The sequence below is a fragment of the Mastigoproctus giganteus genome, chromosome 8 (genome assembly GCF_048544385.1).
Source record: "Mastigoproctus giganteus isolate SK-2022 chromosome 8, ASM4854438v1, whole genome shotgun sequence".
Lineage (NCBI taxonomy): Eukaryota > Metazoa > Arthropoda > Arachnida > Uropygi > Thelyphonidae > Mastigoproctus > Mastigoproctus giganteus.
Window position 1 is genome coordinate 153,058,785 of NC_143582.1, and position 27,829 is coordinate 153,086,613.

General features: G+C 40.8%; 1 protein-coding gene across 2 annotated transcripts in view; it reads right to left on the reverse strand.

Moving 5' to 3' along the window:
* Positions 1-27,829, reverse strand: part of LOC150081929 (sulfotransferase 1B1-like) — a 368,098-nt gene that overhangs the window by 92,712 nt on the left and 247,557 nt on the right. For both annotated transcript variants that reach the window (XM_090379833.1, XM_090379832.1), the window contains exon 2: positions 24,976-25,294. In XM_090379833.1, the coding sequence (XP_090235959.1) occupies positions 24,976-25,264 (289 nt within the window). In that variant the 5' untranslated portion in view covers positions 25,265-25,294. The remainder of the gene's footprint in view (positions 1-24,975; positions 25,295-27,829) is intronic.

Genomic DNA, 27,829 nt, shown 5'->3' on the forward strand with positions numbered 1-27,829 from the left:
AACTTAATGCTCAAGAGTTGGTAGCCCATGTAGAGTATCATTTGTATCAGGCAATGCTGCAGTGTACTAAAAGGAAACAATTCAGGGTGACCCCAGTTCCTTGGTGGCCCCCGACTTTGACTATGCGGAGGTCTCAGGTGCAGAGAGCTAGGCGAATGTATCAGCGGAATAGACATTTGTCAGAGCGAGACGTTCAGCTGTTTAAGGAGAATTATAGATCCTTGCGCAGTGAATATCACAAGGAGATCGCTCGAGATAAAATTGATTGTTGGCAAAGCCTTGTTAGAGATGTGGGAAATTCAGACCCATGGAGACTGATTTATAAGATTTCACGCGATAAGTTACTGCACGGAGAAATTTATAATACTGTTGTATCTGACGGAGAAGAAACTGATAATTGGTATAATACTGTGGAGCATATTGTTAAAAAACTTTTTTCCTGAGGATGAGCTGGATACAAGAGATCAATCTAGAATACGGTTCGATAATGGTGAGTATGTGGGTTCATCTGAAATAAATCTTTTCTCCTTGTTGGAACTTGGAGCTGCCATTGCTAAACTAAATGTTAAAAAATGCCAAGGCCTAGATTTGATCGAGAGCAAAATGTTGATTAAATTTTATGATCTTTGTCCACAAACATTGTTAAAAATGTTCAATAAATGCTTGTTGGGGATGATCTTCCCTAGATCTTGGAAGATTGCTCTACTGAAGATTCTACACAAGCCTGGTAAACCTAAGCGGGACCCTCGGGCGTATAGACCTATTTCTCTTCTGGCTAATCTTGGAAAGTTGTTTGAGAGACTGCTGGCTCCTCGTATTGTTGGAATGTTGATGGAAAGTCATATTACTTCAGATTGTCAATTTGGTTTTAAAAAAGGACACTCGACGGAGGAAGCAATTTTAGCATTGATAAATTACATAAGATCTTCTCCTGATAAGTATGTTCTAGTTGTGTTTGTTGACTTTAAGAGTGCTTCTGATTCTGTCTGGTGGGAGAGTGTGTAGATCTTTGAGAATGGCTGGATGTGATAAGCATATATATGGAGTTATATGTTCCTACTTCAGTGATCGTCTTGCGAAGGTTTGTGCAAAGCATTTGATGGTTTATAAATATGTCACTCCAGGATGTCCTCAGGGATCCGTCCTGGGGCCGACGTTTTGGAATGCGGTTCTGGATCAGTGGCTAAATAGATAGAGTGCCTTACAGTGCCTGCAAGTGGCTTATGCAGATGATTTGGCTGTGGGAGTTTCTGGAGGATCGAGAATGGCTTTGGAGCAGAAAGTACAAATAGTTTTGGAGGACCTCTCTGAGTGAATAAGTTAAAAATCTCGTCCAAGAAAACTAAGTTCATGGTATTCAAGAAGCATTTTGACTACAATCGTCCGCCCAGAGTACTACAAAATGGAAATCAAGTTCCATTTGTGTCTAATATTAAGCATTTAGGGGTAATATTGGATGACAGACTAGGTTTTCATCTGCATATGTTGCATCTGTGACAAACTAAAGAAATTTACTTCCTCTGTGATTCGTATTTCTATGTCCGTGTACTACAAAACTATCTTTCTGCCAATTGTTGCCTTTATGCACTGCTCCCATCCATACTCCTGCAGGAGTATGGATGGGAGCAGTGGTCAAGGTTAGAATTAGAAATAAACTGATGTCGCTTCAGAGACATCGAAACGTTGTCTCGGAGAAAACAACGTTGACTTCGTTGTTTGCTCCGAGAACTATATCCACGGCTGAGCTGCAGGTGATTGCGGGATCCATTCCTCTAGACTTGTATCTTGTTTATCGTGGAATGCTTTATGGACCGAGAAAAGGAATTCCTACTCATTATTTGGATATTTTTATAGACCTGGCTGCCGGTATTAAAGAAGAGAAGCTTAGAATATGGAAGGGTTTAATTGAAATCTGGAGGACTCGTTGGAACTCTTCTGAGGGTGGAGAGATAACCAGGAAAATTATTCCACAGGCGGATTTTGCCATTTCAAAAACAGTTTCGCCATGGTTTTATCCTTCGATGTTTACCAGTTATATACTGACAGGACATGGTTCCTTTCGTGACAGATTGTATTCAAGAGCCGGATCCATGGTGTTCTTGTGGTGAGGCGGAGTCATGGTCGCATGTATTGTTTCTTTGTTCCCTCTATGGTGTTGAATGGCGTCGGCTCATTGGAGAGATTACTAAGGATAATATGCAGGCTCTTTTTAGTGGAGTATCTAGTTTTCAGGCTTTACAGACTTTTGCTGCTGCAGTATTTGCTAAGAGACTGATTATAAGGAATCTATCTGATACTGAACTGGCAGCGTATATGATCAAAGTATGAAGACTTCTGGGCTTGGGGACTTCAGACTTGGCAGAGTTTTGTTTGAGCTGTGGCTCCCGAGCATGTACCACTACGGTGGTTTTTTTTTTTTTTTTTTCCCACCAGCTCTCAGGTTTTGGCGACCTGAGATCGGGAATGCAGGCACCCACCAGCATTGCACTTCCTCTGGTGGGTGCGGGATTGTGTTTTTGCACTACAGCTTAAAATAGTAGATGACGGGGACGGGCATCAAGTAGCAGCTGCTCCCTGATGGCAAAGTCACCTGACATTAACAACATACTACACTCACAAACATTTCTTAAATACATTATTTAATCTTTCCTATACAAAACTTTATTATTAACTTTTTAGATATTTGCTCAAAATTGTTATCATTTCAAAATCTCTCTTCTTTTGAAAATTCTATTTTTTCTCTATTTTATCAGGCCCACTTTACAGTTTTTCTGTCAATTATTAGTGAATTAGGTGGAGATGGGCAAACGCCTAGAAACCACACACACACACACACACACCGTAAGATCGCTCATCGGTGAAGACAGGATATTAGAGCTGGAAAAGGAATTAGAAAATGTGAATTGGAATATCATCGGCTTGGCTGACACAAGAAGAACTGAATCACTTATAAGTTTATCAGGTGGAAACCTGCTGTACACTAATGGAAACAGTGAAAGGAGCGAAGGTGGAGTTGGCTTTCTGGTCCATAAAGATATAAAAAACAACATTTTGGAATTCAAAAGGACATTACCAAGGGTGTCAAGATTATAACTCAGGATTTCTAAGAGGTACAAGCTAAAGGTTATAATGATTTATGCACCAACGTCAAGCCATGATGATGAAGAGGTTAAAGAAATATACACCGAAATTGAGAGTCTTCTAGATGAGTAGAAAACCTACTATACTTTCATTATGGGGGACTTCAATGCCAAGGTTGGAAAGAGACAAAACAGCACATAAAGGGGAACTATAGGAAATTTTGGAATTGGTGAAAGAGATGAAAGACACGTGGAATTTGCAAAATCTCGAGGAATGCCAGTAATGAACACTTTTTTTCAAAAAAAGGGTGAACAGAACGTGGACATGGAAAAGCCCAAATGGATTAACAACTAATGAAATCGACTTCATCCTCATTAACAAAAAGTATATATGTGAATGATGTGACCGTCCTGAACAAGGTAAATGTTGGAAGTGATCACAGAATGGTAAGATGCACACTTGATAGAGATGTAAGAAAAGAAAGGAAAAAAACTGACTCCAGTAAATAATACCAATGTCTTTGAGATAACAGAAGAGATGAAAAAGCAGTATGTACTGGAACTTAAGAACACGTTTTAGCTTCTGCACTGTTCAGGACCTAGATATCGACGAGGAACACTACAGCTTTCTGAAAGGGATAAAGCCCAAGAAACCTATAGGTAAAAAGAAATCCAAAGAAGAAAAAAATAGTCAAGAAACACTTGTCATGACGAACCGAAAACGACAAATGAAATGAAAACGACAAATAAACACTGAAAAGGATAAAATTTAATATACTGAGTTATGCAAAGCTATTAGAAAGAGACTCAGAGAGGACATATCAGCAGCCATGAGTAGTTGTTGTTATTTGGTTTTAGGAGCATTAGCAACTAGGGCCATATTGCTCCGGGGATATGCGGTGGTCATTCCCCTGACCTTTCCGCATTCTCCGTATTTGGTGGTCACGGGCTCGAACCCCAGTCTAATCAAGAAGCGTGTGCTACGCACTGCTGCTCCTGCCCACATGGCTACGGAGGCGTCACCATGAGCAGTAATACAGAAAGACAAATGATACTGAAACTGAAGAATAGCGATGGTGTACTTATAAATAGCAGAGAAGGCATAATTTAAATAGTAGGAGACTACTAGAAGAATTATACAAGGAGCGAGGGAATGATGCCAGCAGTGGGGAAGATGGATCGCAAATTAGTAACACACACGACATACCCGATATCCTTCCTGATGAGGTAGAACATGCGTTGAAGAAAATGAAGAATCAGAAAGCCCCGGGGGAAGATGAAGTTACTATAGAGTTATTAAAATTGGGAGGAACAGACATGGCACAAAAACTGGCAATACTCTTCAAAAAATGCATTAGAAAAGGTGTGCTGCCTAAGGAGTGGAATAATGCAACCATAGTTTTGCTGCATGAGAAAGGAGATAAATCAGAAATTGGAAATTATAGACCAATTAGCTTGTTATCCCACATCTATAAGTTGTTCACAAGGGTCATTACTAACAAATTAGAAAGAATACTTGATGAGAATCAACCGAACGAGCAAGCTGGCTTTAGGACAGGATACTCAACTATAGATCACCTTCACGTAATATCACAGCTAATGAAGAAAGCAAATGAATATAGACACCATTATGTCTGGCCTCCATACAGCATAATACAATGTTTCGGGCACTGGAAAGACAAGGCATAGATACCCCATATATTATGATTTTGAATAAAATATATGAGAACGCTACCTCCTTTATTAGACTAGAAAAAGACAGTAACAAATTTAAAATTGAGAAAGGAGTTCGACAAGGAGATGCAATATATCCGAAGTTGCTTACTGCTGTCCTTGAGGAAGCTTTCAGAAGTGTTACGCTCAGAGGAGGTCGCAGAAAGGAGTCAACGTAAACGGAGAGTACCTAAACCATTTACGATTTGCAGATGACATTGTGATTATAAGCCATGATCCCAAATAATTACAGGAAAATCTTAATCAGTTATGCACAGTTAGTAAGGAATATAATCATTGAAGGAGCAGTAATTGAAAAAGTGGATTCATATACTTATCTGGGACAAGTATTAGGAATAATATTAGGAAGCTGTAATAATGATAAATGGCTGGAAGTCAAGAGAAGAATAAATCTTGGATGGATAACATTAAGGAAATACAGTCACATACTGAGGGAGCAATATCCCAATTTGTCTGAGACGTAAAATAATGAACCAATGTAAACTCTCCACCATGACTTAAGGAAGTGAAACTTGGGCACTCACCAAAAGAATGGAAGAGAAGCTGAGAACTACACATCGAAGAATGGAACGAATAATATTAGGAATCACACTGTTAGGTAAGAAGAGAAACACATAGATTAGGTAGCAAACTCAAGTAAAGGACATTCTTATAAAAACTAAACAACTAAAATGGTCTTGGTCACGACATATAGCTCCAAGACATGACAGATGGACTAAGAAAATAACAGAATGGTACCCAAGAGGAGCTAGAAGAAAACTTGGAAGACAACGACGGAGATGAAATTCACGAGTTCGTGGGTAGTAAATGCATTTGTGGATATGCACAAAACAGAAGGAACAATGCACAAAACAGAAGGAACTGGAAAGTTGCTGGAGAGACCTTCATCCTGCAGTGAATTGAAAATGGCTGATGTTGATGATGACCTAAACATCTAAACATTTAGTATGCCAAAGAACAGCTCCTTTGCGCCCTTGTCAATTCTTAGCGCCTGTCAATTATTAGATAAGTTTTATAAAACTAAGAGATATTTCCTTACTCAAAAGTGCTAAAAGTAAAGAGAGGACATAGAGGTATTATGCTCGTCCGATCTGATGGGGTACCATCAGAGATAACCATCCTCCCGTGTCAGGAGGAAGTCTCACAGCCACGGTCTAAGACCGATTAGTTAAAAATATTGCATGAAAAACTGGTTTATCAATACAATAAAACTCAGTTTATCGTATATGCGTGCACAAATCATTTCATTATGCAGAAATTTTATTCTAATGAATATCGCTGAAAATTATTTCAAAGAAAAAAAAACTTAATTTATTTAAATAAATTCTACTACATAAATAAAAATGGAGTGTGTGTGTTCAGAGCATATCATTTTGAAAGAATCTTTTATTTATAAGAAATATCACACATAGACACAACATATGATATTGGTATTAACGGTCTCCAAGCGTGCGGGGTCGGGATAGGGTCCGGAAACCTACTCTCTTTGCATGAAATCGGCTAACTAGAGCTTCGACTGAAGAGGACTTCTGAAATCCCTTCAGTCATTGACGGGGATGGAAACCAAACGAGTGGCAGATTGCGATAATTTTAATATGCTAACTTATAGCTAACTCTTCATACTGGTGTGCAAAACTTAAGGACCAACACTATTTCTAAAGGTTACAACCACAAAATATGTACTGATGAAAGTAGATTCAATCTCAGCAGCGATTCTGGACGTCAGCTAATCTGGCGATAGGTTGGCACACGTTATCACACCGCAAACATCACTGAAAGGGATCGATATGGCGGCCGAGGTGTTCTCGTCTGGGGAGGCGTTATCTTGGATGAACGTACACAACTCCAGATACTGGAAGGCCGTACTGTAACCGGTGAACGCTACAGTACTGAGGTAATCCTTCCCCATGTGCGTCTGTTCCGCGGTACCATTGGCCCCGAGTTAGTGTTTATGAATGATGACGCCACACCCCATCGCACTGCAACTGTTGATATGCCTTTGGAAATGAGGACATTGTTCGCATGGAATGGCATGCCCGTTCTTCCGTTCTACTAAATCCCATCGACACACATATGGGACGTTCTAGGCAGACGCCTAGCGGCACGTCCACACCCACCAGAAAATGTTCACCAGCTGAAAATGGCGCTGACAGAGGAATGGACGATGTTACCGCAAGAACATATCAACAATATTGTTCTAAGTATGGACAGGCGGTGCAAAGCCTGCTTCGCCATTAGGGGTGGCCATATTTCCTACTGAGGACCACCTCTTCCCTTTGTTTCATCTTTGGCAGTGATGCATCTGTATCATGGCAGCCAGTGCTATGTTGCCATTTTTGAATAAAGTCCTTCTGTACCGTTTTGTTTTCGTTGTTGTGTCGGTGTTGTTTCCTTCATCATTTCTGTACCTCACGAGGTTCCTTTGGTATGCTTTTCCCATATCCAGGCCACTTCTATGAGAAGCTACAGGTGAAAACCTGACTGGTCCTTAAATTTTGCACACCAGTGTAATAATCATAATTTTTTGTTTACAATTTTAAATTTTCCCCCGCATTAATACGAAAATTACACTTTAGTCATTAGAGAATGTAGGTTTTTCTTGCACTAAGTTGAATTTCATTACTAATTCTGGCACTTTTTTTTTTTTTTTTTTTGTTATCGAGTGAACCACTTGCAGGAAGTTTCAAGAACGAGACTTGAAATAATGAAAACACGAGATCTCTTTCTCCCATCACTGTTCCCCATAACTGTTTTCCGTATGTTTTCTTCGGTTTGGAGCATGTTTTTTCATCTCTTAAAATATAGATATATAGATAGATAGAGAGAGAGAGAGAGATGGAGGTGGGGGATAACCAAATTTTCCTCCACACATCAGATCCGATTTTTTTTCTTCGTAACACTGTGCGGTACGCCGAACCTTTGTGTACAGCAAGGGTTTAAAAAAATATTCAAAACGTAGAAACTGTAGTAGACGGTGTGTTAGCGAACAGAATCAATTATTTTTAAAATGGCACTGGAAACCTAAATTTTTCATGAACTATTATTCATAATGACTGCAACGATACTACAGCAACCATTAATAATAATAATAAGATAAGATAAAATAAGTAAAATGAACAGTATAATTAAGCCGGATAAAACTGATAAAATAAGATACACTATCTGTACAATTAAATAAAATAAAACAATCTAGATCACGGGATAAAACAGTGAAGCTTTCAGAGGTGTCCGCCTCCTTTATCAACAGTAAAGCTTAAAGTACAGACATCCTTAAATATAAGCAGGCCCACGGTTCACAGCACGTGTTTCCACAGGAGCATGAGCAGTACTCTCCATATGCGCACTGGCACCGGCAATGGCTCGGGAGCGTGCCAGGCGGAACCGTTCATCACGTCCAAGAACCACAGCTTCGAAGAGGTGGGATGAATGCGGACTGCCCTGTCTCTATCAACAGCGTTACTCAGAGGAGCAAATTCGCAAGCTCTCGAGCCACTTGCGGTCCCAAAATCTGTGTGACCGGTCGACGATAACAGCTTCGTCAGGAGAGATTTGATGGTTCTCCTCCCAGAAATGCTCCACCACAGCAGACCTCCCATAATCCGCGGTCTTTATCGCACTGATATGCTTCCCCATACGGTCTTTAAACCGACAATTTGAAGAAGAACTCTTTATTGCATGCAAAAGGCACACGCCGGCTTATACCCTTCACGGCTACAGAGCCAGGGGTTTACAGTAAAGGCTAATACAATGTAAAAAACTAGGATGAGATAGGAGGAAAAAAAAAATTTTATTGCTAATTATACAAGTGAAGGTTTAAAAAATGGAAAAAAAATTGAAAAATTTACATATGAAAATATTTACACAACAGCATGTTATCAAGTTAATTATTCTCCAGGGAGCAGTCCTTTTACAGTGCTTAAGTCATCTGAGCAGGCGCAGAAAGTTGGAACACTGTGGTGATGGATCCATGGCAGTGATGGACAGGTCCTTGGGAGCAGGTTCTAATGTCCTGTGACGCGGTCCTGGGAAGGAAGTCGATGGCGTAAGTTCTGCCTGTATTTTTTATCCAATGCGAACTTATAGAGGTCGCCATCTAAGGAGTGTATGTACTGCAGCATTTGCACAGGTAAGAACCGATCGGATAACTTTAACCGGTTTGGGGTGGCCTGAAGGACTGGATTGGCCCGAAGGCCTGATACTGGGATTCTCCATCCGCAGTTAGTCCAGAAGTCTGGTTCCGAAATAATGCCAACCATCATTTTTACAGCAAAGACGAGTTTTCTCTCATGGATAATGGCAGGAAGACGTCTGATGTTTAGGGCTGCCGCCATTTGGGTGGCCCTTGGTGCAGGGGGAAGACGAAATTTCCACAGGGCCCACTTCAATAGCCAAAATTCGCCCGCAAAAATCCGTCTCAGATGCGTTGTGGCAGTTGAGGTCCAGACTTCTGCGCCATAAAGTATGACCGGATAGACAGATGTCTTAATATATCTCCACCCAACGGCCTGGTCATGAACATGCATAAGTTGTTGCTTAAGTATCCACCGGAGTCGACAGAACTTTATTTGCAGATGGTCTATGTGTGGTAGAAAGGAGAGCTTCTGGTCAAAGATAACGCCCAGATAGGTGTGTTGTTGAACAGCAGAAATCGCAGATCCTCTTATATTCGGTTGCACCATTGTTGGGTTGCGTTTGAGCGAGAAGGTCAACTGCTTCGACTTCTCAGGATTCATGTGAAGCTTTGTTTCATCAACATAACATTCCCTGCAATCCGGGCATTTTATCTCGTATACGACCCCACTTTCACATTCCATAGGTATGGGGTCATTAACCTTTGACACAACTATGTGCAACTTCCACCCTGGCAGCTGCACACAGCGTGTCTGGCAATCGCGCAACACCTGAGTTATACGTCAGTTAAGCTCGGATAGTAGGGAATGTATGCGGTGGCAATGGGTGTAAACGGTTCTCTGCAGCATTTGCACAGGTAAGAACCGATCGGATAACTTTAACCGGTTGGGGTGGCCTGAAGGACTGGATTGGCCCGAAGGCCATTTAATAATAGATTCTGCGAACAGCATTCATACAGACGTCAGAAGCTAAAGGACACATATGCAAACATACACTTATGAGACGCCACCAGAAGGAAAATGCCACCACAATGCATCCCGTTAAAGATAGGTGAAGCCATCACTGGTCCTCTCTTACTTAGAATCTACTACTCCAAAGACGCCTGGCTGCACTATTACGTTCAAGATTGAAGAATTGAAGAGATACCACGTGTAACAACCGGTGAAGGACTGCCTCATTTCTTTATATTTTGTATATTTCCCTCATGCTTATGTAATTTATAGCAATTTAGAGAAAATAATATCCTTTAATTCTTTTATGTAAAATAATAAACACTAAGTTCTGTACCTGTCGGGTTAAGCATACATGGGCCCCATGTAACCACCAGGCACATGTCCCTGTCTTAACCTCTGTGTGTAATATCACCCCCCTAGCTTCTAGCTGTCCAGGGGGTGGCTCTTTGGCAGAGCAATAAACAGATTTAATAATAATAATAATAATAATAAATTGCTCGGATTGCGGAGAATGTTATGTTGATGAAACAAAACGTCGGTTTAAAGACCGTATGGGGGAGCATATATCAGCGCGATAAAGACCGCGGATTATGGAAAGGCTGCTGTGGCGGAGCATTTTTGGGAGGAGAACCATCAAATCTCTCCTGACGAAGCTGTTATCGTCGACTTGTCACACATATATTTGGACCGCAAGTGGCTCAAGAGTTCTCGAATTTGTTCCTCTGAGCGTTACGCTATTAATAGACACAGGGCAGTCCGCATTCATCCCTTCTTCGAAGCTGTGGTGGACGAGATGAACGGTTCCGCCTGGCACACTCCCGAACCATTTCCGGTTGCAGTGCGCATATGGAGAGTACTGCCCATGCTCCTGTGGAAACACGTTTACACCCCATTGCCAGTGATGTATTTCTTTGAATACACTTCCGTTGTTACAGTTTTTGTTGTTAATGTATGACTTGTAGCCTTTTCAAAATAAAGAGATTTTAATTAGGTAAGGATTTACTGCAGCACAAATTGTATCAAAAACCAACTTGTATTATTATAACCAGAAAACAAAAGCATTAATGGAAGAAAAACATCAAATCTACATTTTAAGAATCAGAACGCTTCATGCAAATCAGGATCATCATCATTTTCAGTACTTTTCCAGTTCACAATGTTGAGGTAAATTTTTGTCTAATTATCACAACCGTAATGTAGCAGAATTCCACCCGTCTTCTTAACATTAATGAATACTGATTTTTCGTCACTGTAGTCGTTTTAAGTGAAGTAAGACTGGAATCTTCCAGCTAATGATGTTAATCTGAAAGTGTTTGTAACCATTTCATCCATAAAGTCGCTTGTTTCCACTTTATGGATGAAAATGATGCCCAGATGTCATATTCAAAACGTAGCGTAGTTTGAAATTAAAAGGAAACCTTTTGATTTTTAGCTACTTTTCCCATATGGTCATCTGCGACCGAATTCCTCTTGGAAAAATTTTGACCACCATTATTTCTAAGTGATGTTGAAATTAGAGGAATGCAATGTACTGAGATTTCCTGAGTGAATCTGCCTTTTCAAGGAATTTCTACACAAGTCGTAATTTAAATATTCAAAACATTTTAATCGAAAAGACAGCTATTAAATTCAAGTACCTCCATCTCTTCCATCATGCAGTATGACTGATGTTTTTGAGGTTATGATGGGCATCATGGCGATATCCAATCTTCTCACACGTCAAACCTGTTAATGTGACACTTTATAAAACTCTGCTTTTCAATCACTACCAATTCTGAGCATAATTTCCACAAGGTCTAATCGGTTGAAGTATCCAAAATCATCAACAGATACACAGCTCAACAAAATTAAGAGGACAAAATTATTTCATGAATATTTTATAGTGAAGTGTCCCCGAAGGCGAATATTTCATATAATAGGTATCCAGGTATGCAAATCCCGAGTATTCAATAAAAATCGGTCTACCACCTTACACAGCCGGACATAAAAGCACGGGCTGCGACCACATCATTCATCCCAATTTTTTTTTTTACAGGAACTATTATAAGCACTGCCGAAGGTCGCCTGAGGGCTACGTCAACCGACAGACTGCTATCTGACTCTAAAAGCAAGACGGAACCCTACGATATCCCGTCATCAACTGTCTCTTGAGGTTGCTGCGGTTACAGGTGAATCATTTCCAACCGGACTGTGTGAAGAAGGCTCAATTCAAGTGGACTCTACGCAAGGAAGCCAGTGGTTTGTATCCTATTAATCCAAAATCACCGCACAGCTAGTCGAAACTGGTGACTTGGAGCCCTGGCAAATGGGGTACAGTTCTGTTTTCTGATGAGTCCCGTTTTAGCTTACAAACAGATTGTAGACGTTATTTCATCTGGAGACAACGAGGAATGCGGTACAATACCTTCAATATCAGAGAAAGGGACACTTACAGTGGAGGCGGTGTGTGGAATAGAATAATGATCAACGGCAGCACCCCTCTTCATGTTTTTGATAGGGGGTACTGCAAATGCGCAAAGGTACCGAAAACAGATCCCCGAATCCTATGTGTGACTTTTAAATGATGCGGTTGTCCCAGATTTTATTTTCATGCAACACATCCTTGCACATAGAGCTGAAGTGGTGGAGGAATATCTTGAAACTAACTATTCTTCTTTCATACTCTCCTGCCCACTAAATAATGAAGGACGGCTCTTGGACAGAAATATCTGGCCAGTAGGAACGCTAGTGAAGACATACTGAGAAAGGACTGGGAGGCCCCCAGTTAGGAACAGCACAGCGAACCTACGAAGAGCCCAATAGCAATCAACAGTCAATTTAACTTTCGCAAAAGAATCAAACCAGATTATTATCTTCTTGCAAAACGTAAGAAGCATATCGAATAAGCTTCACGCACTACAAACCTTACTACTCAATTCGGAGAATGATTGCATATGCTTAGTTGAAACATGGCTCCATAATAACAGACACCTGGACGCCTTGGAACACTCCTCCAGTTACAACTGCATCGCAAATGGAAGAGAAGAGTAAAAGAGGAGGCGGTGTAATGATTCTTTTCAAGAAAGGATTCTCAGTAGTCAACGAACTCGAGGCTATCACTGCCACTTTTGGTACGGAAACGAGATTTCAATTAGGCGTAATATACCTACCACCGGAGCACACTAAAGAAAACAGAGCCAAGTTTCCTACGTGGCTCACCTCAAACCTGAGCACGAACACAGACACAATCATAATGGGGGACCTAAATATGCCACTACCAAAACATCGGGAAGCGAAAAGCAAGTTGGACGATACAATGAAAGCTTTAAACATGATCCAATTGAAAACACCAGCAACAAGAGGAACTCAGTGCCTATATCTCATATACTATACCCCAGATATAAAGTTGAGGAATAACTACATGAAATTCACTTCGGATCACCAACCACTCACGTGTGAAGCCACTTTAAGAAGAATCCGGGACATCCATCAAACTGGTACGCATCCAAAAAGCGAAACAAAGATAATTTTCTCATCAAAATATATTAGAAGTGACGTCATTCTGAAACATCTGATGGCATATAACTGGCAAAACCTATACCTTTTGGGGACTGATGATGCCTTATCAGCGCTCTCACGATCACTCATGCATATGGCTCAAGAAGGAGCATCGAAGGAAATAAAAGTATCAGACAGGGCAAAACCCTGGTTCAACCCACAGTTGAAAGTAATCTTCAAAAATAAACAAAAATTGTTCAGGAAATAGAAAAGAACTGGGCATCCAGAGGACCACACCCGGTACAAACATGAAAGAGCACGTTTCATGAAGGGGAAGAAACGGGCTCACATAGATATGGCTAAAGCAAAACTAATAAAGGGAAAAAGAATTGTCAGCAAAAAAAGCCTCGTGCATAAAATGACTGAGACATCCTTTAAGGAATGGACCGAAGCCACTTTCGGAACACCCCTCAAGGAAAACCAAATTGACAACGAAGCAAACAGTAACAGGATACAAGATGTAATCAAACGGTTTAAGGAATCTATCAATAGTAATCGGATTGTCACTAACAATGAACATCTAAAGGAAATCAGTATTAGCAGAGGCAACTTAAAAAAGTGCAATCAACAGCCTCCCAAATAAAGCAACAATTGGGCCAGATAATTTCCCACTACAGTAATACCCCGACTTACGCGAACTCGGAATTACGCGGTTCTTGATTTTTTCGTTTGGTGTATATCTAAAATTAGCTTACCAGTGATTTGGAAGTCAAATCATAAAGCTTGGGTGACAGCTGCCGTTTTTGAGGACTGGTTTTGTCACCAGTTCATACCCGAAGTCGAACGTTATTGCACGTCTAAACAGATTCCATTTAAAGTAATGCTTCTTATTGACAATGCACCCGATCACCCCCCCCCCTGCCACCCTAATTAATTTCGACCCACGTGTGAAATTGTGTTTTTGCCTCCAAACATAACCAGCTTGCTTCAACCGATGGACCAGGGAGTCATCAAAACATTCAAGGCTTACTACACGAGGCGTTCGTTTGCACGTCTGAATGAAGCTATGAGATAAAATAGCGAGAGATCTGTTAAAGACTTTTGGAAACAATTCAATGTTTTAGATGCCATAAGAATCATTGAAGAATCTTGAGATGAAATTCACAAAAAAAAAAAAAACATTGAATGGTCTCTGGAAGAAACTTTGTTCATTTTTTTTTTCAAAAACGAGACGACAACAAAGCAAGAAACTGATCATGTCCCTCATGTGATAGAAGAAGTTGTTAATCTTGCCAGGCAATTAGATTTGGAAGTCAATGGTGATGATGTCAACGAGCTGTTGGATTCACATAGTCAGGAGCTGACAATGAATGAGCTCATAGAGATGCGTGAGCAAAACGTCACTGAAGTATCTGACACTTCAGACCCAGTTCCACCAGAAAAGCACATGACAATTGCAAATTTCACAGAAGGTCTCAGCTCAATTGAAAAGGGCTTAAAAATTGTAGAACACACACTCCAACAAAGAACGCGTTATAGCTACAAAGCAAGGAATAAAAAAATTAACTTGCTACGAAGAAATTCTGCGCGAAAAAAAGAAGGCGCTGTGTCGTCAGACGAATTTGTTAGATTTTATGAAGCCATCGACATCGAAATAACTTTTTTACGTAACTCATTTATTTTTTTTAATACATAATTTGTATTAATATGTATAAATAACTGCAATTTCATTAAATATTTTTCTTCTAAACTAGTGTTTTTGTTAGTCCTTGGTCTCAATTAAACAAAATTTATATGTATTTATATGCAAAGTTGTACCCCGACTTACGCGAATTCGACTTAAGCGATTTTCGTCGGACCCACCTATCGCGTATTCGGGGTATTACTGTATTTATGATCAAAATCTGTAGCTGTTACATCATCGATGTACTACTACACATATTCCAGAGAATTTTGATGGAGGAGAACTTCCCGAAGCTGTGGAAAAGCTATTTTGTAAAACCTGTCCCCAAAATAAAAAACCCAAAATCTGTAAAAGACTTCAGACCAATTGCTGTCGGATGCTCTTTGCACAAAATCTTTGAAAAAACAATCCTGCACACTATTATCGAGCATTGCTTTAAGCACAGGCCAGAATACCTGCATTCAGTACTTCCACAGAGATCAACCATCACCAACCTCATGGGGATACTGCTAAGAATCCAGCAAGCACTAAACAGCAAGCAGCAGTTGGACGTAGTATTTTTAGATGTGGCAGCCGCGTATGATAACATATCCATCCCAGCTATCATAGTCATTCTACGGGACTACTGTCTCATTACAGGAAATGCCCTCCATTTATTAAAGAGCACTCTTCGGCGCAGACAAATTACGGTAACAAACGAAAACATGCGCGCAACGTATGAGGTTGATAAAGGTGTCCCACAAGGCGGAGTCTTGTCTGCCACAATTTTTGCCATAGCCCTTGAACCCTTCTAAGCCCAGAACAAGAAGCACTTCATCATATACGCCGATGATATAAAATTTTTTATTGCCTCAGAAGATCAGAAATCAGCTGACCACCACAACCAAGTGGCTAATACTAAAATAAAAGAACTTCAAGAGTATCTAGATTGTATCGGGCTGCAGTTGAATAAAAAAAAAAACAGACGGCACAAATGACTTTCACAAATAAAATAAAGCCAAACAAAATGGAAATATTGGTGAATGGCATCCTCGTCCAAAAGGCGCAGTCACACGTTGATCTTGGACTCAAGTGGGACGAAGGCCTGACCTTCCGCCCGCACTTCGCATACATCCGTAACAAAACATACGCGGCGCTTTGGGCAACCAGGCAGGAGCTCACCGGTATTAGAGACCCCGGTCTGATGAAGCAATACATCAACAGATGTGTTACTCCTATTCCCGTATACGCGGCACAAATCTGGTCTTCAGTTCCCGAAAGCAATATCAAAGCCTTTCTGGGATTCGAATACTGGCTATCGAAATGGCTGAACAGAATTTCAGCTAAGCCTTTTACCATCTCAAGAGCTATACTATACTCCAATTTAGAGGTCACATCCTGGAGACAAATAATCACGTCAAGAAACATAATGACGCTCGCTCAGCTTTTAACGGGACGACTGGATGCACCGAAAGCCCGAGAGTGGATAATAATACCCGCCGAGAAACCAAGACGAGTTGCAGATAAGGAACCGAAACTCAAAGCGGCATTTACGCAGTTGGATAGCCTCGGAAGATTCTTTCCAGCAAACACCATCCAGCTATTCAACAACCTCAATATCAATCATGAAAAGCTATGTAATTGCAAATCCTACAGAAAGGAAGTTTTCAGAAACTCTTACTTGCAAATACAGATGTAAGGATACAGTTTCAGCACCTTGTTCGGCCTGGCATGAGCCACTGGGCTTTAGGAAACCCGACCGTATCAAGAAATAGGTGTCAGGATTGTCCTACCTACCCTACTCTAATCGCCACATAAGAAGACGACTGCTGGAAAATTGAACTTTCAAATTTTTATTTTACTGTATCGCGGTCATTCCTGTTGTCACGTTGGATCATATGCTGTACGCTGTTCGGCTGTAAATATTTGTGTTTATGTAAATTATTATTAATATCAATTTATTTCCGAAGAACTGTCCTTTTACAGCTATGCAGCTAGAGGACATGAGTTATATACAGAGAAAAAACATAAAATACAGACATATGCATTGCATACAGAGCCAGATACAATATACGGCCTTAAACAGCCACTGGTGAAGATACAAAAACATAAAGTTATAAGAAATACAAAAACATAAAGTTACAACAAGTACAAAAACATAAAGTTACAACAAATAAAAGTGCATCCGGATACATCGAAGCGTGGATATTGCGGTATCACAGAGAGTCCACCTAGAGCATGACTAAGGCATACATGTCTGCAAGAATGGAAGATCTGTAGGTTCTGTCCTTGCAAAGTTTCTCAGCGTCTATGGCTAATCTGTTAAATATTTGGAAGGAGTTGTGTGGAAACATGTTGTCCAAGGAGGACATGCTACGCAGCTTCGACCTGTATGGGGAGGTGTTGGACTGGCATCTTCTACTGTCGGACGGTCTGGCGATGATATCCCAAATATCGGGTGACTTCAGTTTTCCGGATAGAAGCTGAGAGAGGGTAAGAAGGTTCCTAGAGATGATGTGATACCTCCAAGGAAGCGTATTAAGATTGGTGACCAGAACAGATTTTGAGATTGTAGGTGTTAGCCCAGCAACCCTATTTAGCCATTTCAAGATCCAGAATTCCAGGGAGAGGAACCTGGCTTGGTATGATGAGGGTGCTGAGGACCATATAGTCGAGGCATATAATAGAATTGGGAAAATACAACGAAGAATGTATTTGATGATAAGGTCCGGGTTATGGAAGTTGGAGATCTCTTGTTTTACTGCCCATAAAGCCGAATATGTTTTCGTTCGAGTGGCATTAAAGTGAGGCAAGAAGGTGAGGTCTTTGTCCCAGATGATACCCAAATCTTTATGTTGGGTGACTTTTTTAACTGGAGAATTCGCAATAATGATGTCCACCTCGTTGGTATTTTTCTTCTTAGTGATAGAGAGTTGTGCAGTTTTCTCTTTATTAATGGAGAGCCCAATCGCATGAAGGTAGTTTTCCAGTTCATGTAGCTGTCGGTTGGAGCTCACAGTAATAGACTGGAGAGACTGGGGGCATTTTGTGATGACGAAGAACTTAATATCATCTGCGTAGGTGGTAAAATTAGTACGGTTTGATAGGAAGGGTTCTAAAGATGCGGCGAAGAGGGCGGCAGAGAGAACGCCCCCTTGGGGGAGCCCTCTGGAGCAGAGAATGTGGTGATTATGGTTTTGATTTCTGATCCATAGGATCCTGGACTGAAGGAGTTTCCTAAGGAGAACTAAGATGTTGCCAGAGATTTTGAAATAGTTGCACAGTATGGTACATAATGCATGGGTGGACAGATTGTCAAAGGCCGCCTTAATGTCGAGAAACACAATATCCAGTTGCTCTTTGTTGCTTAAGGTACTTTCAATTCTGAACAGTGTGTCCAAGAGGTTGGTGATCGTGGAACGTCCAGGTATTACACTATGGAGGTATGGAGGTTTGTGGCCGAACATGTGATGGATGAGAGCAGGAAGTATGGCTCTTTCCAAGATTTTGAGAAAAGTGCATCCTACAGAAATTGGTCTGTAGTCATTAGGCAATTTTGGGTTAGACTTTTTTGGAACTGGAGAAACATAATATGTGTTCCAGATAGCAGGGAAAACTCCTGTTACGAGGACGGAATTGAATGCATCAAGCAAGAGATCAATGATATATACACTGCACAGTTTAACCATGAAAATAGGGAATCCATCCGGGCCAGTGGTAGACTTGTTGGGAAGACTGTTGATGACCTCAGTAAGGCGTTCCTTTGTGATGGCTATTTTATATGGTGAAACTCCCACTTGTGTGTGTTTAAGTAGAACATGTGTGTTTCAATTGTCACGGTATTATGTTCTTATCAGTTTACAGTAGTTAGTTAAGTAGTGAAAGCCTTTGCGAGTAATTAATAACTCAAATATTTTATATTCCAGATAAAATACACTTATAAATCAGATAACATGTATTTCATGCATTTTATAATTGTATTATATTTTGTAACATAGTTGTATATGTATGATCACTCCCTAGCCAGTGGCTGTAACCGGGTGTTCTCCTAAGAGAAATGATGATAAAATAATAATACTATTATATTTAGCCCACCCGAATAATTAAATTCATCTGCCGTGCTGTCTTAAGTCTGTTAATTGCGTGTGTTCTACGATCGATTTGTCTGTTTGCTGGACGAAAAACCTTGCTATCTACGCCTGAGACCGACTAACTCAGCCACGGAGTGAAAAAAGCCCATGAAAGTTCCTCGCGTCATTGACGGGATTCGAACCCGGGCCTTTTTCCACCCGGTGTGAGGAGGACGGTGACGATACCACTGCGCTATAGACGCAGACTAATATCTTGAAACTGAAGATATCAAACGACTGCCGTGGTTAGCGCGATCACAAGACTTAAATCCGATTTTAAATGTGTAGGACATGCGTCGCACTGCACGCCGACAGTCACAGAATCTTACGGATATCCTTATATCGAGCATAGTTCACCGCTTTCAGTACTGTTTAGCTTTTGGAGGGTGATCACACGTTGCATGTCACGTGACCATATTTTCGAACACCTTGTATCGACTTCTGTAATGTACATTTTTGGCAATTCTTATACAATTCCTATAAATGTCTCTTATACCCATCCAAAGTTTCTCGCTGTCTCCTCATTTCATCGTTATTCGTTGGTACACCACCATACTATTTTTTTTCCCGCTTCATCGCAAGCTGCACGAGTTACACCACATTTTCTACGTGTTCTATTAATTTTATCGAGCAGTGTAGGTCAGCACTTATAAAAATTCCCTTTCAATCCGCCCTTAGAGTTTTCTACCAAAATGTACGGAGCTTCCGAAATAAGCTCTAGACCTTTGAACAAGTCCTTTTGTCCAACAATATAGATATAATTTGCCTATCGGAAATATGGCTCGAACCTGACCAAGAATCAATAGCCTGTGCTCCTACCGCTGGATTTTTATCATTCTTAACATCAAGATTTCATTCTAGAGGTGGCAGGCAATGTTGCCATCTTCATCAAAGATTCCAACCTGAAATTTGTTTACGCCAGTTCTAGCAACTTCTTACCTTATGAAGGACTACTCGTACCTGTGAAATTGAATGCCTGTTTAATCGATTTAGCTGCAATTTACATTGTCCCAGATCCAGATATTGCAGTAAGTTACACTCCTCTGCTACTCGAATGTTAAAACGCGGCGATTTTAACCTTCTACCGCATCTGAGTCCTCTCCTACAGTGGCTAATGAACAATCTCTTCCCATTAAAATTTTTAATTGTCAATGAGGAGCCAACTAGAGGCACTAATAGTTTAGATCTGATTCTGTGTTTCGGGCATTTGCAGGGTCGACATTCCGCCAGCAACGTCCTTCAAATCAGATCACGACCCAATTTCATTACTTCTTGTGTTGCCTATGCCTAGTTTCAATTGCCATAATACTCAGGAGAAGAAGGTCATATTTTTCTCCAACTTTTCGTGATCCCAATAAGTGTCTCGAAGCAGCACATCCACGGCAGGTGCTTGAAGGATGTGACCTAATCCTCACAGTTGATCTAATCACAAGATGAATAAATACAATCACCCTCAGCCAAAACCGTACGCATTTCTTCAAGGACTAGAGTTTGGTGTAGCAAGTATTTAACGCAGTTTTCACAATAAGCAGTATCTTCACAGGCAGTGGAAAATCTCTGGCATAATCCAAGGTTGGATTCTATATTCCAGAGCAAGGGCTATTTTCAACCGACTCAAGGCATCAGCCATAAAGAGTTACACCGATGCTATCTTGTCTGAAGGAAAAGCGCCATACTTTTCCAGACACAGCGTCATTAATTCAAATCTTGATCTAGATAACTGGATGGACAATATTAGAAGATTCAAAGCCAATTCCGCTTCTGCAGAACTACCTCACCAACACTCTCAGTTTGCTCCTATTGATAATCTCTCCATCGTTTCTATCACCAGACAGCAACTTATAAATAAGATAAACTCCCTGCATCCATCTATTACAGCAGGCCAAGATAAGAGACTTCATTTCATAATTAAGTGTGTTAACCTCTACTTTGGATGCATTGCACTCAATCTACAACTCAGGCCCTTTCCACAGGACTATTCCCTGCGCAATGGAATGAATACTCTGTGATTCCACTGCCTAAAGTTCAAGTGCCAACAAGCCCAAAAGATTTCATACCAATCTCAACTTCTTCCACCCTCCTCAAACTCATAGAAAAGGTATTCCTTTCAGCATTAAGTAAAAAGCTCAATGCCACAGAAACCGAAAAGTTCCATTTCGCAGTGGCAAATAGATTGACCAGAACAAACCTCATGGTGGCACAGACATTAATCCTTCAGGCCTTCGAAACGGCACAAACCGCTCAGCCCTAACAAGGAGCCTCCACTGACACGGACAGCAGAAACAAAGACAGAAAGATGGGTGAAGAAGGCACTCCATAACAGACACTACAATGATGACCTCCATCAAGACTACATAGAAAAAATGGCTTCCAACGCTTGGCTGACGAAAGGAAGTCTCTTCCCCGAGACCGAAAGATTCATGCTCGCCATCCAAGACCAGGAACTACAGGAAATACATCGCCACGGACCCCAGAGTGGCTGATGACACATGTCAAATGTCAAAGATGCCACCTTGCCCCAGCATATCATGGTGATCACCCAGATAGAGTAGATTCGCAGACACGACCAAGATAATACATCAGAAGCAAGCGCAAAAATACCAGTTGAGCAAAGAAAGTGTACCGTATTACACTTTCTTTGATCAACCTACTAGAGATCCGTACTCAGAAACTATATTGGGTCCGTGGCATAATAATGGACAAGGCGATCCCGAACAACGGACCAGACATAATCCTCATCTTCAAGAAGGAACGGTCTGCCTACCTGATCGATACAGCAGTGCCCAACACCAGCAATCTCAAAAAAAAAAAAAAAAAAAAAAAAACTAGGAGGAAAAGATCAGGAAATACACAAATTCAAATGATTATATTAGGGTCACCCGTAATTTCTTACATATACCCGTTTATATATTATGTCTGTAAATTGCGTGTTCTCTGGTCGATTTGCCTGTTTTGCTGGACGAAAAAACCCAAGTTTCTGGTGTTTTTGCTATCTTGCTATCTACGCCTGAGACCGACTAACTCAGCCATGGAGTGAAAAAAAGCCCATTAAAGTTTCTCGCATCATCGACGGGATTCGAACCCTGGCCTTTTCCAGCCGGTGTGGGGAGGACGGTGACGATACACACGCAGACCCAGGAAATACACAGACCTAAGACAGGAAGTCAAAGAAATGTGGTATATGGAACAAGTATGACCATCCCGATCATGTCAACCACCGACACGCAATAGGCCTCCCAGAGAACTCTTACATGGAACTCCAGAAAGTCGCGATCCTGAACACCTGTAGGACAGTAAGAGAGTTCCTCGACCAATAGTAACAATAGTAACCGGACACAACCAATCACCCCATTCACTTGGTAGCAGTACCCGTCACTGGGAGGTAAAAAATCCCATAAAGGAGAAAACTTTTTTTAATAATAATAATTGCCTGCAGTGCTCATTATTTTTTTGCCTCCTTCTGGGGAAACCCTTGACACAAAACACTGCCCTGCATTCTTAACAGTTGTTGCTCCGACTCAATCAGTTCATTGTTGCTCAGCTCAGCATTATGCAGTTACAGCGTCTCCACCGGGTTATTTTATTTCTATTTCGTCGAAGATGCAGCCGTGTGGTTTGACCCACAGCCGCTCAAATAAGGTACTAAATATAAAAGAATATTCTTGTATTCTGTCTATCTTGTGAACTCCTCTAACCTTATGTGGTCCTCTAGAAATATAAGTAGAAATTTTATTTGCCAATTCCACGATCTGTAACTGGATTTCAGGGACATTGGGAAATTCCTGGAACAAATGTCCTAAAATATCCCAGCTATATATTCCACCATTATCATATCCTGTTGCTGCTATGTCATCTGTGGATTTCTTAATATTGTATCCGCTCCATTCCCCAGAAAGTGGGTTATTGGACTCCAGAACTCCTGAAGTGATGGCTTCACCTCGCAGTCTGTCTCGGTGATCAGTTGTCGCATGGTCCGCCGGACATAATCGCTTGCAACAAACAGATCGTATGGGTTGTCACGGAAAAGATTTGCATGATGTTATTTAGGTTTACAATGTTAACAGAATAGTCAGGCGGATTCTCAAAAACAACAAGCAAGGCTCTGCTGTTGAGATTTTGTTCATTAAAATACTTCTTGAGAGAAGAAACGAAAGTCTTCATATTTAGAATTTAAAATTAAAAGCGATATTTATCGAAATGAAATAATTCAGAACAACTTCCTGCATATGCAAGGTTTTTAACATTCAGTTCTAAAAATCTTTTGAAAAATCAGCATGAACTGCAATGAATTCAATTACAAAATGAAGCGGTGCGAAAAGAAAAACATGCAAGGGGAGCGAACATAATCAGAAAATAAATAAACAAATATATAAATTAAGCTTGTAAAGTCAACCTCACCATCTGAAGTAAATGAAAAATTATCTGTTAGTAAATGGTGTCCTGCTTAATTAAACTTCTCATCAACTAAAAAAATTAAAACAATAGCAAAAACTTGAAGATGTCCAGGACGTGAATTAGCAACACTAATGTATAATATGAAAAATCTCGGGTGTGGGGTTAATCCATTTCCAGCTTTACAAAGGTCCTCGGTATACGCACGCACTCACAATTTTTGTTTTTTTTAAATGGTCCGCGTTTTCTCGCAAACCCAATCCTGGCCATGAACGACACTGTGACAGAATACTGAATAGGCTTTCTTCCTTAAGCACGAGCAGCCTTGATAAGTATTACTTTTTAAGCAAATAAGATTACCAGGTGAGGCATAATTTTAATGTATTTTAAAAATAAATACATTTTCTGATTATACTCCGGACGACCACAAGGAGTTCACAAGAGTTCACAATATTTTCTTTTTAACAACTGTTTTCTTGAAATTTAAATAATTGGTGCATATTCACTTTTCTGTGAAAATGCACCAATTATTGAATAAAAATCTATTTGAGGCCCATCTTGAGGCATTGGGTATTATCGACTGTGTTGGGGAAAACGTGTGTTCATTCAGTCCTCAGCTATGAGGACTGAATGAACATCTCATAACCACCGAGTTTATGATTGTTAAAGATGGCAAGTGAGTTTCAAGAATATGGAATTTCGCAATGATTAAGTTTCAGTTGTTGCCATGAAAAAATCATGTATCATACATAACCTGCTGAAAGAAGGCTAAGGACTGATGCTCTTCCTTAACATTTGCAAGGATTTCTTTTTTCCAACACCACATGAAAGTTAATCATTATTTGAACACACTTATGTATGATACTCATCTGCATTGTTTCATAGCTGAGGACTAAACACATACACACACTTCTCAGACCATTTATACACAACAGACAGTCGATACTAGTGGCACACATAACTGGAATTCATTTGCAAAAAACAAATACACTCTGGAACCGCCATTGGGCAAACTTCTGAAATAGTAATCGTATTGCTATTCTGAAATAGCAATCGAAAAAAAAAAAAGAAAAAAGATAACAATAAATAAATTATATAGTGAAACTGTATAAGTTATTTCCTTGTGCAGTTTTTGCAATTCAGTATATACTCTGCATACAAACTGTATGGAAATTATTCCACACAAACTGATTAAAAAGTTATAAACCGTTAACTGCAGAAACCAACAGTTTTTTTTTTTCTCCCTAGAGTAATTAAGCCTGACATCCATGAACAGAATAAAACGATGTGAATTTGTTATATACTGTATTAAATTTAATGGATTTCAACTCACCATGCACACTTTGTAACTATTCTAAGAATGAATAAGAGCAATTGGCAGGAGAGTGACTGGGAAATAAATGAATAAATCTTACCGGATTTTGGATATGTAATAATAAATACATCATCGGACCGAATTTCGAAGTCCTCCAGTCCCTGCAAAGTATCAGGATGAACAAAGTAGCCTTGTAGTAAAACTCCCTGAAACCACTGAGCACGTGGAATGGATCGAACATAAAGTGCCCGTAGAGGATCTAAGTCTAAAGTAGGGTCACTTTCTGCAGACACAATATCAGCAGAAGTTTCATTCTTTTCCTGTTTTTTTCGCAATCCCGTGAGAAACGATCCGATAGGGTTGTTATACAAGAATTTGATGGATAGCATAGCTCAAAAAATGGAAGATTCCAGGCCTACCTGAAAATTAATACAATTCTGTAAATAAAAGTATCTAGTAAATATAAATATTAAACCATATTAACCTTTAAAATGTGCTGTTACATAATAAATGCACACTATACAGGGTGTCCCAAAAATATTGGTAATTGGTACAAACGTTTAGGGGAGGTAGGTAACATCTAAAGGAATGTGAATCTCATAGGAACCCATAACCGGAAACGTCACGGGAAAGTAGTAGCAGAGGCACAAGAAGCAGAAATGACACAAGACAGTTGTTGTTGTTGTTGTTATTATTATTTAGTTTTTAGGAGCATTAGCAACTAATGCCATATTGCTCCGGGAATATGCGGTGGTCATTCCCTGACCTTTCCGCATCCTCCGTATTTGGTGACACAAGACAGTATTGTAATTAGTGGCAAACATTTATTTGACATAATATTAACAATGGAGTATAAGATGGATGCATTTCATGATGTTACAACAGATGCTCGAAGGTTCCACCATGAGACGCGATGCATGCGTAACACCAACGCAGCATGGATTGGCGGACACGGTAGAACACACATGGAGTTTCTTTGACAGTAGCAGCAGCGCAGACGAGTCTCGCCACGAGATCCATTTCCGTCTCCACAGGCGATTCATACACAATAGATTTGAGGCCCCCCCCTCACAGAAAGAAATCAAGGCTCGATAAATCAGGTGAGTGTGGAGGCCAGGCAACGGGTCCACCACGGCCAATCCATCGACGCCCAAAACGCCTGTTCAAATAGTCACGAATACACCTTCTATAATGGGCAGGCGCCCCGTCATGTTGAAACCAAATGTTGCATCTCACATTTGCTGGAACATCGTCAAGTTCTAACTCTGGTAGAACTTGTTCAAGAAAGATCCGATATTTAGAGGAGTTCATGCGGGATGGTAACATGTGTGGGCCGACTAAGCAGTCACCGACCATACCTGCCCACACATTTATTGTGAAGCGATGTTGTGCCGCATGGGGGCGCACACCGTGTGGGCCCTCTGCTAATCCATACACTAGGTGCATGTCTGCCAGCTCACAGTTCGTATATCGATGCCTGCTCTTCGTGCGGCGACTACTGCTTGAATGAGTAAACCAGAAATTTTCCCTCTCGCGAACTGATGAACAGCGCCGTGTACCGACTTACGGTGACGTTTCCGGTTATGGGTTCCTATGCTATTCACATTCCTTTAGATGTTACCAACTTCCCTAAACGTTTGTACCAATATTTTTGAGACACTCTGTATACTAGTAAGGTAGGTAGGACTAGCAATACAAATAACACAATAAGATAAAAAAAAAAACTACATGTGCATTCAATATACATTCTGTGACATTGAAATTCCATTACCCTCAAGAAAGGAATACAGAGAGGACTCTTAAGGGTCAGGGGCGTTCCAGGATATGTGGCACCCGGGTGCCAATTAAAATTTGGCGCCCCCTTTAAAATTTTCTTCATATGTGTATGCAAGTTTCAGGTTTTTACCCCTGGTAAAAACGTTGGCACCCCTGGTACTCTCGGGACGGCCCACCCCTGTTAAGTGCAATGACAGCAAAGGAGCTAAGGAACACATGATAAGTTACAGAGGCTAATGTGTGTATGTGAACACATTTAATGACACAATTTGATGCTTACAATGCACAGATCAATATGAGGTAAATCCATCACAGTTGCGGATACATTAAGCTAAGCGTCTCGGCATTGAGTCGTACAGGTGTCGAATAGCCTCCTGTGGTATTTCCCACCAACCCTCTTGCACCTGGTACCGCATAACATTCGTGGTCTGTGCTGGCGTTAGGTGGCTGTACATGAATGGCATCCAATCATGATCAACACGTGCTCGATGGGATAGAAATGTGCGGGCCTGGCTGGCCAAGACAATACAGTATCCACACCACAAGACACTCAGAAGAAATCTCTGTAGAGTATGTTTGGGCGTTGAAAAATGGCGTCAGGCCCTCCAGTAAGAAAGGGGAAAGTGATGGGTTCCAGAATATCGGCGACAAAGCGGAGAGTAGTCAGATTGCCATTGACTACTATCAAAACTGATCGCTCCTAGCACCATAAGACCAGCAGAGTAACAGAAACGAGATTCGTCGCTAAAAAACAATTGACGCCATTCTGTGTCCCAGATGGCCTGTGCGCGTCACCACTCCAGACGCTGTTTACGATGGGCAGCGGTAATAGACGCAATGACCGATATGTATGGCGGCCCCCTTCTCCCACAGCTCGATTGATGGTAGCCAACGTGACTGGAGGTACGACGTAGACCTGTCGATGGATAAGACGATCCTCCTGTGTAGTCCTCCGTTGTGCTTCACTACTCATTCAATAACGCAGTCACTGTAACCAACTTCTGGGCACTGTGGTGTTATCATACCCATTTCGCCACACGATGAAACGATAATCCAACCACTCGAAGGCCGATAATCTAGCCTCTGTCGATAATCTAGTCTCTGATATCAGTGTCGAACTTGACGTCTCGGCATTCTTTGCAATCTCCTTGCATTCCAAAGTTGTTCCTTAAAGAAAG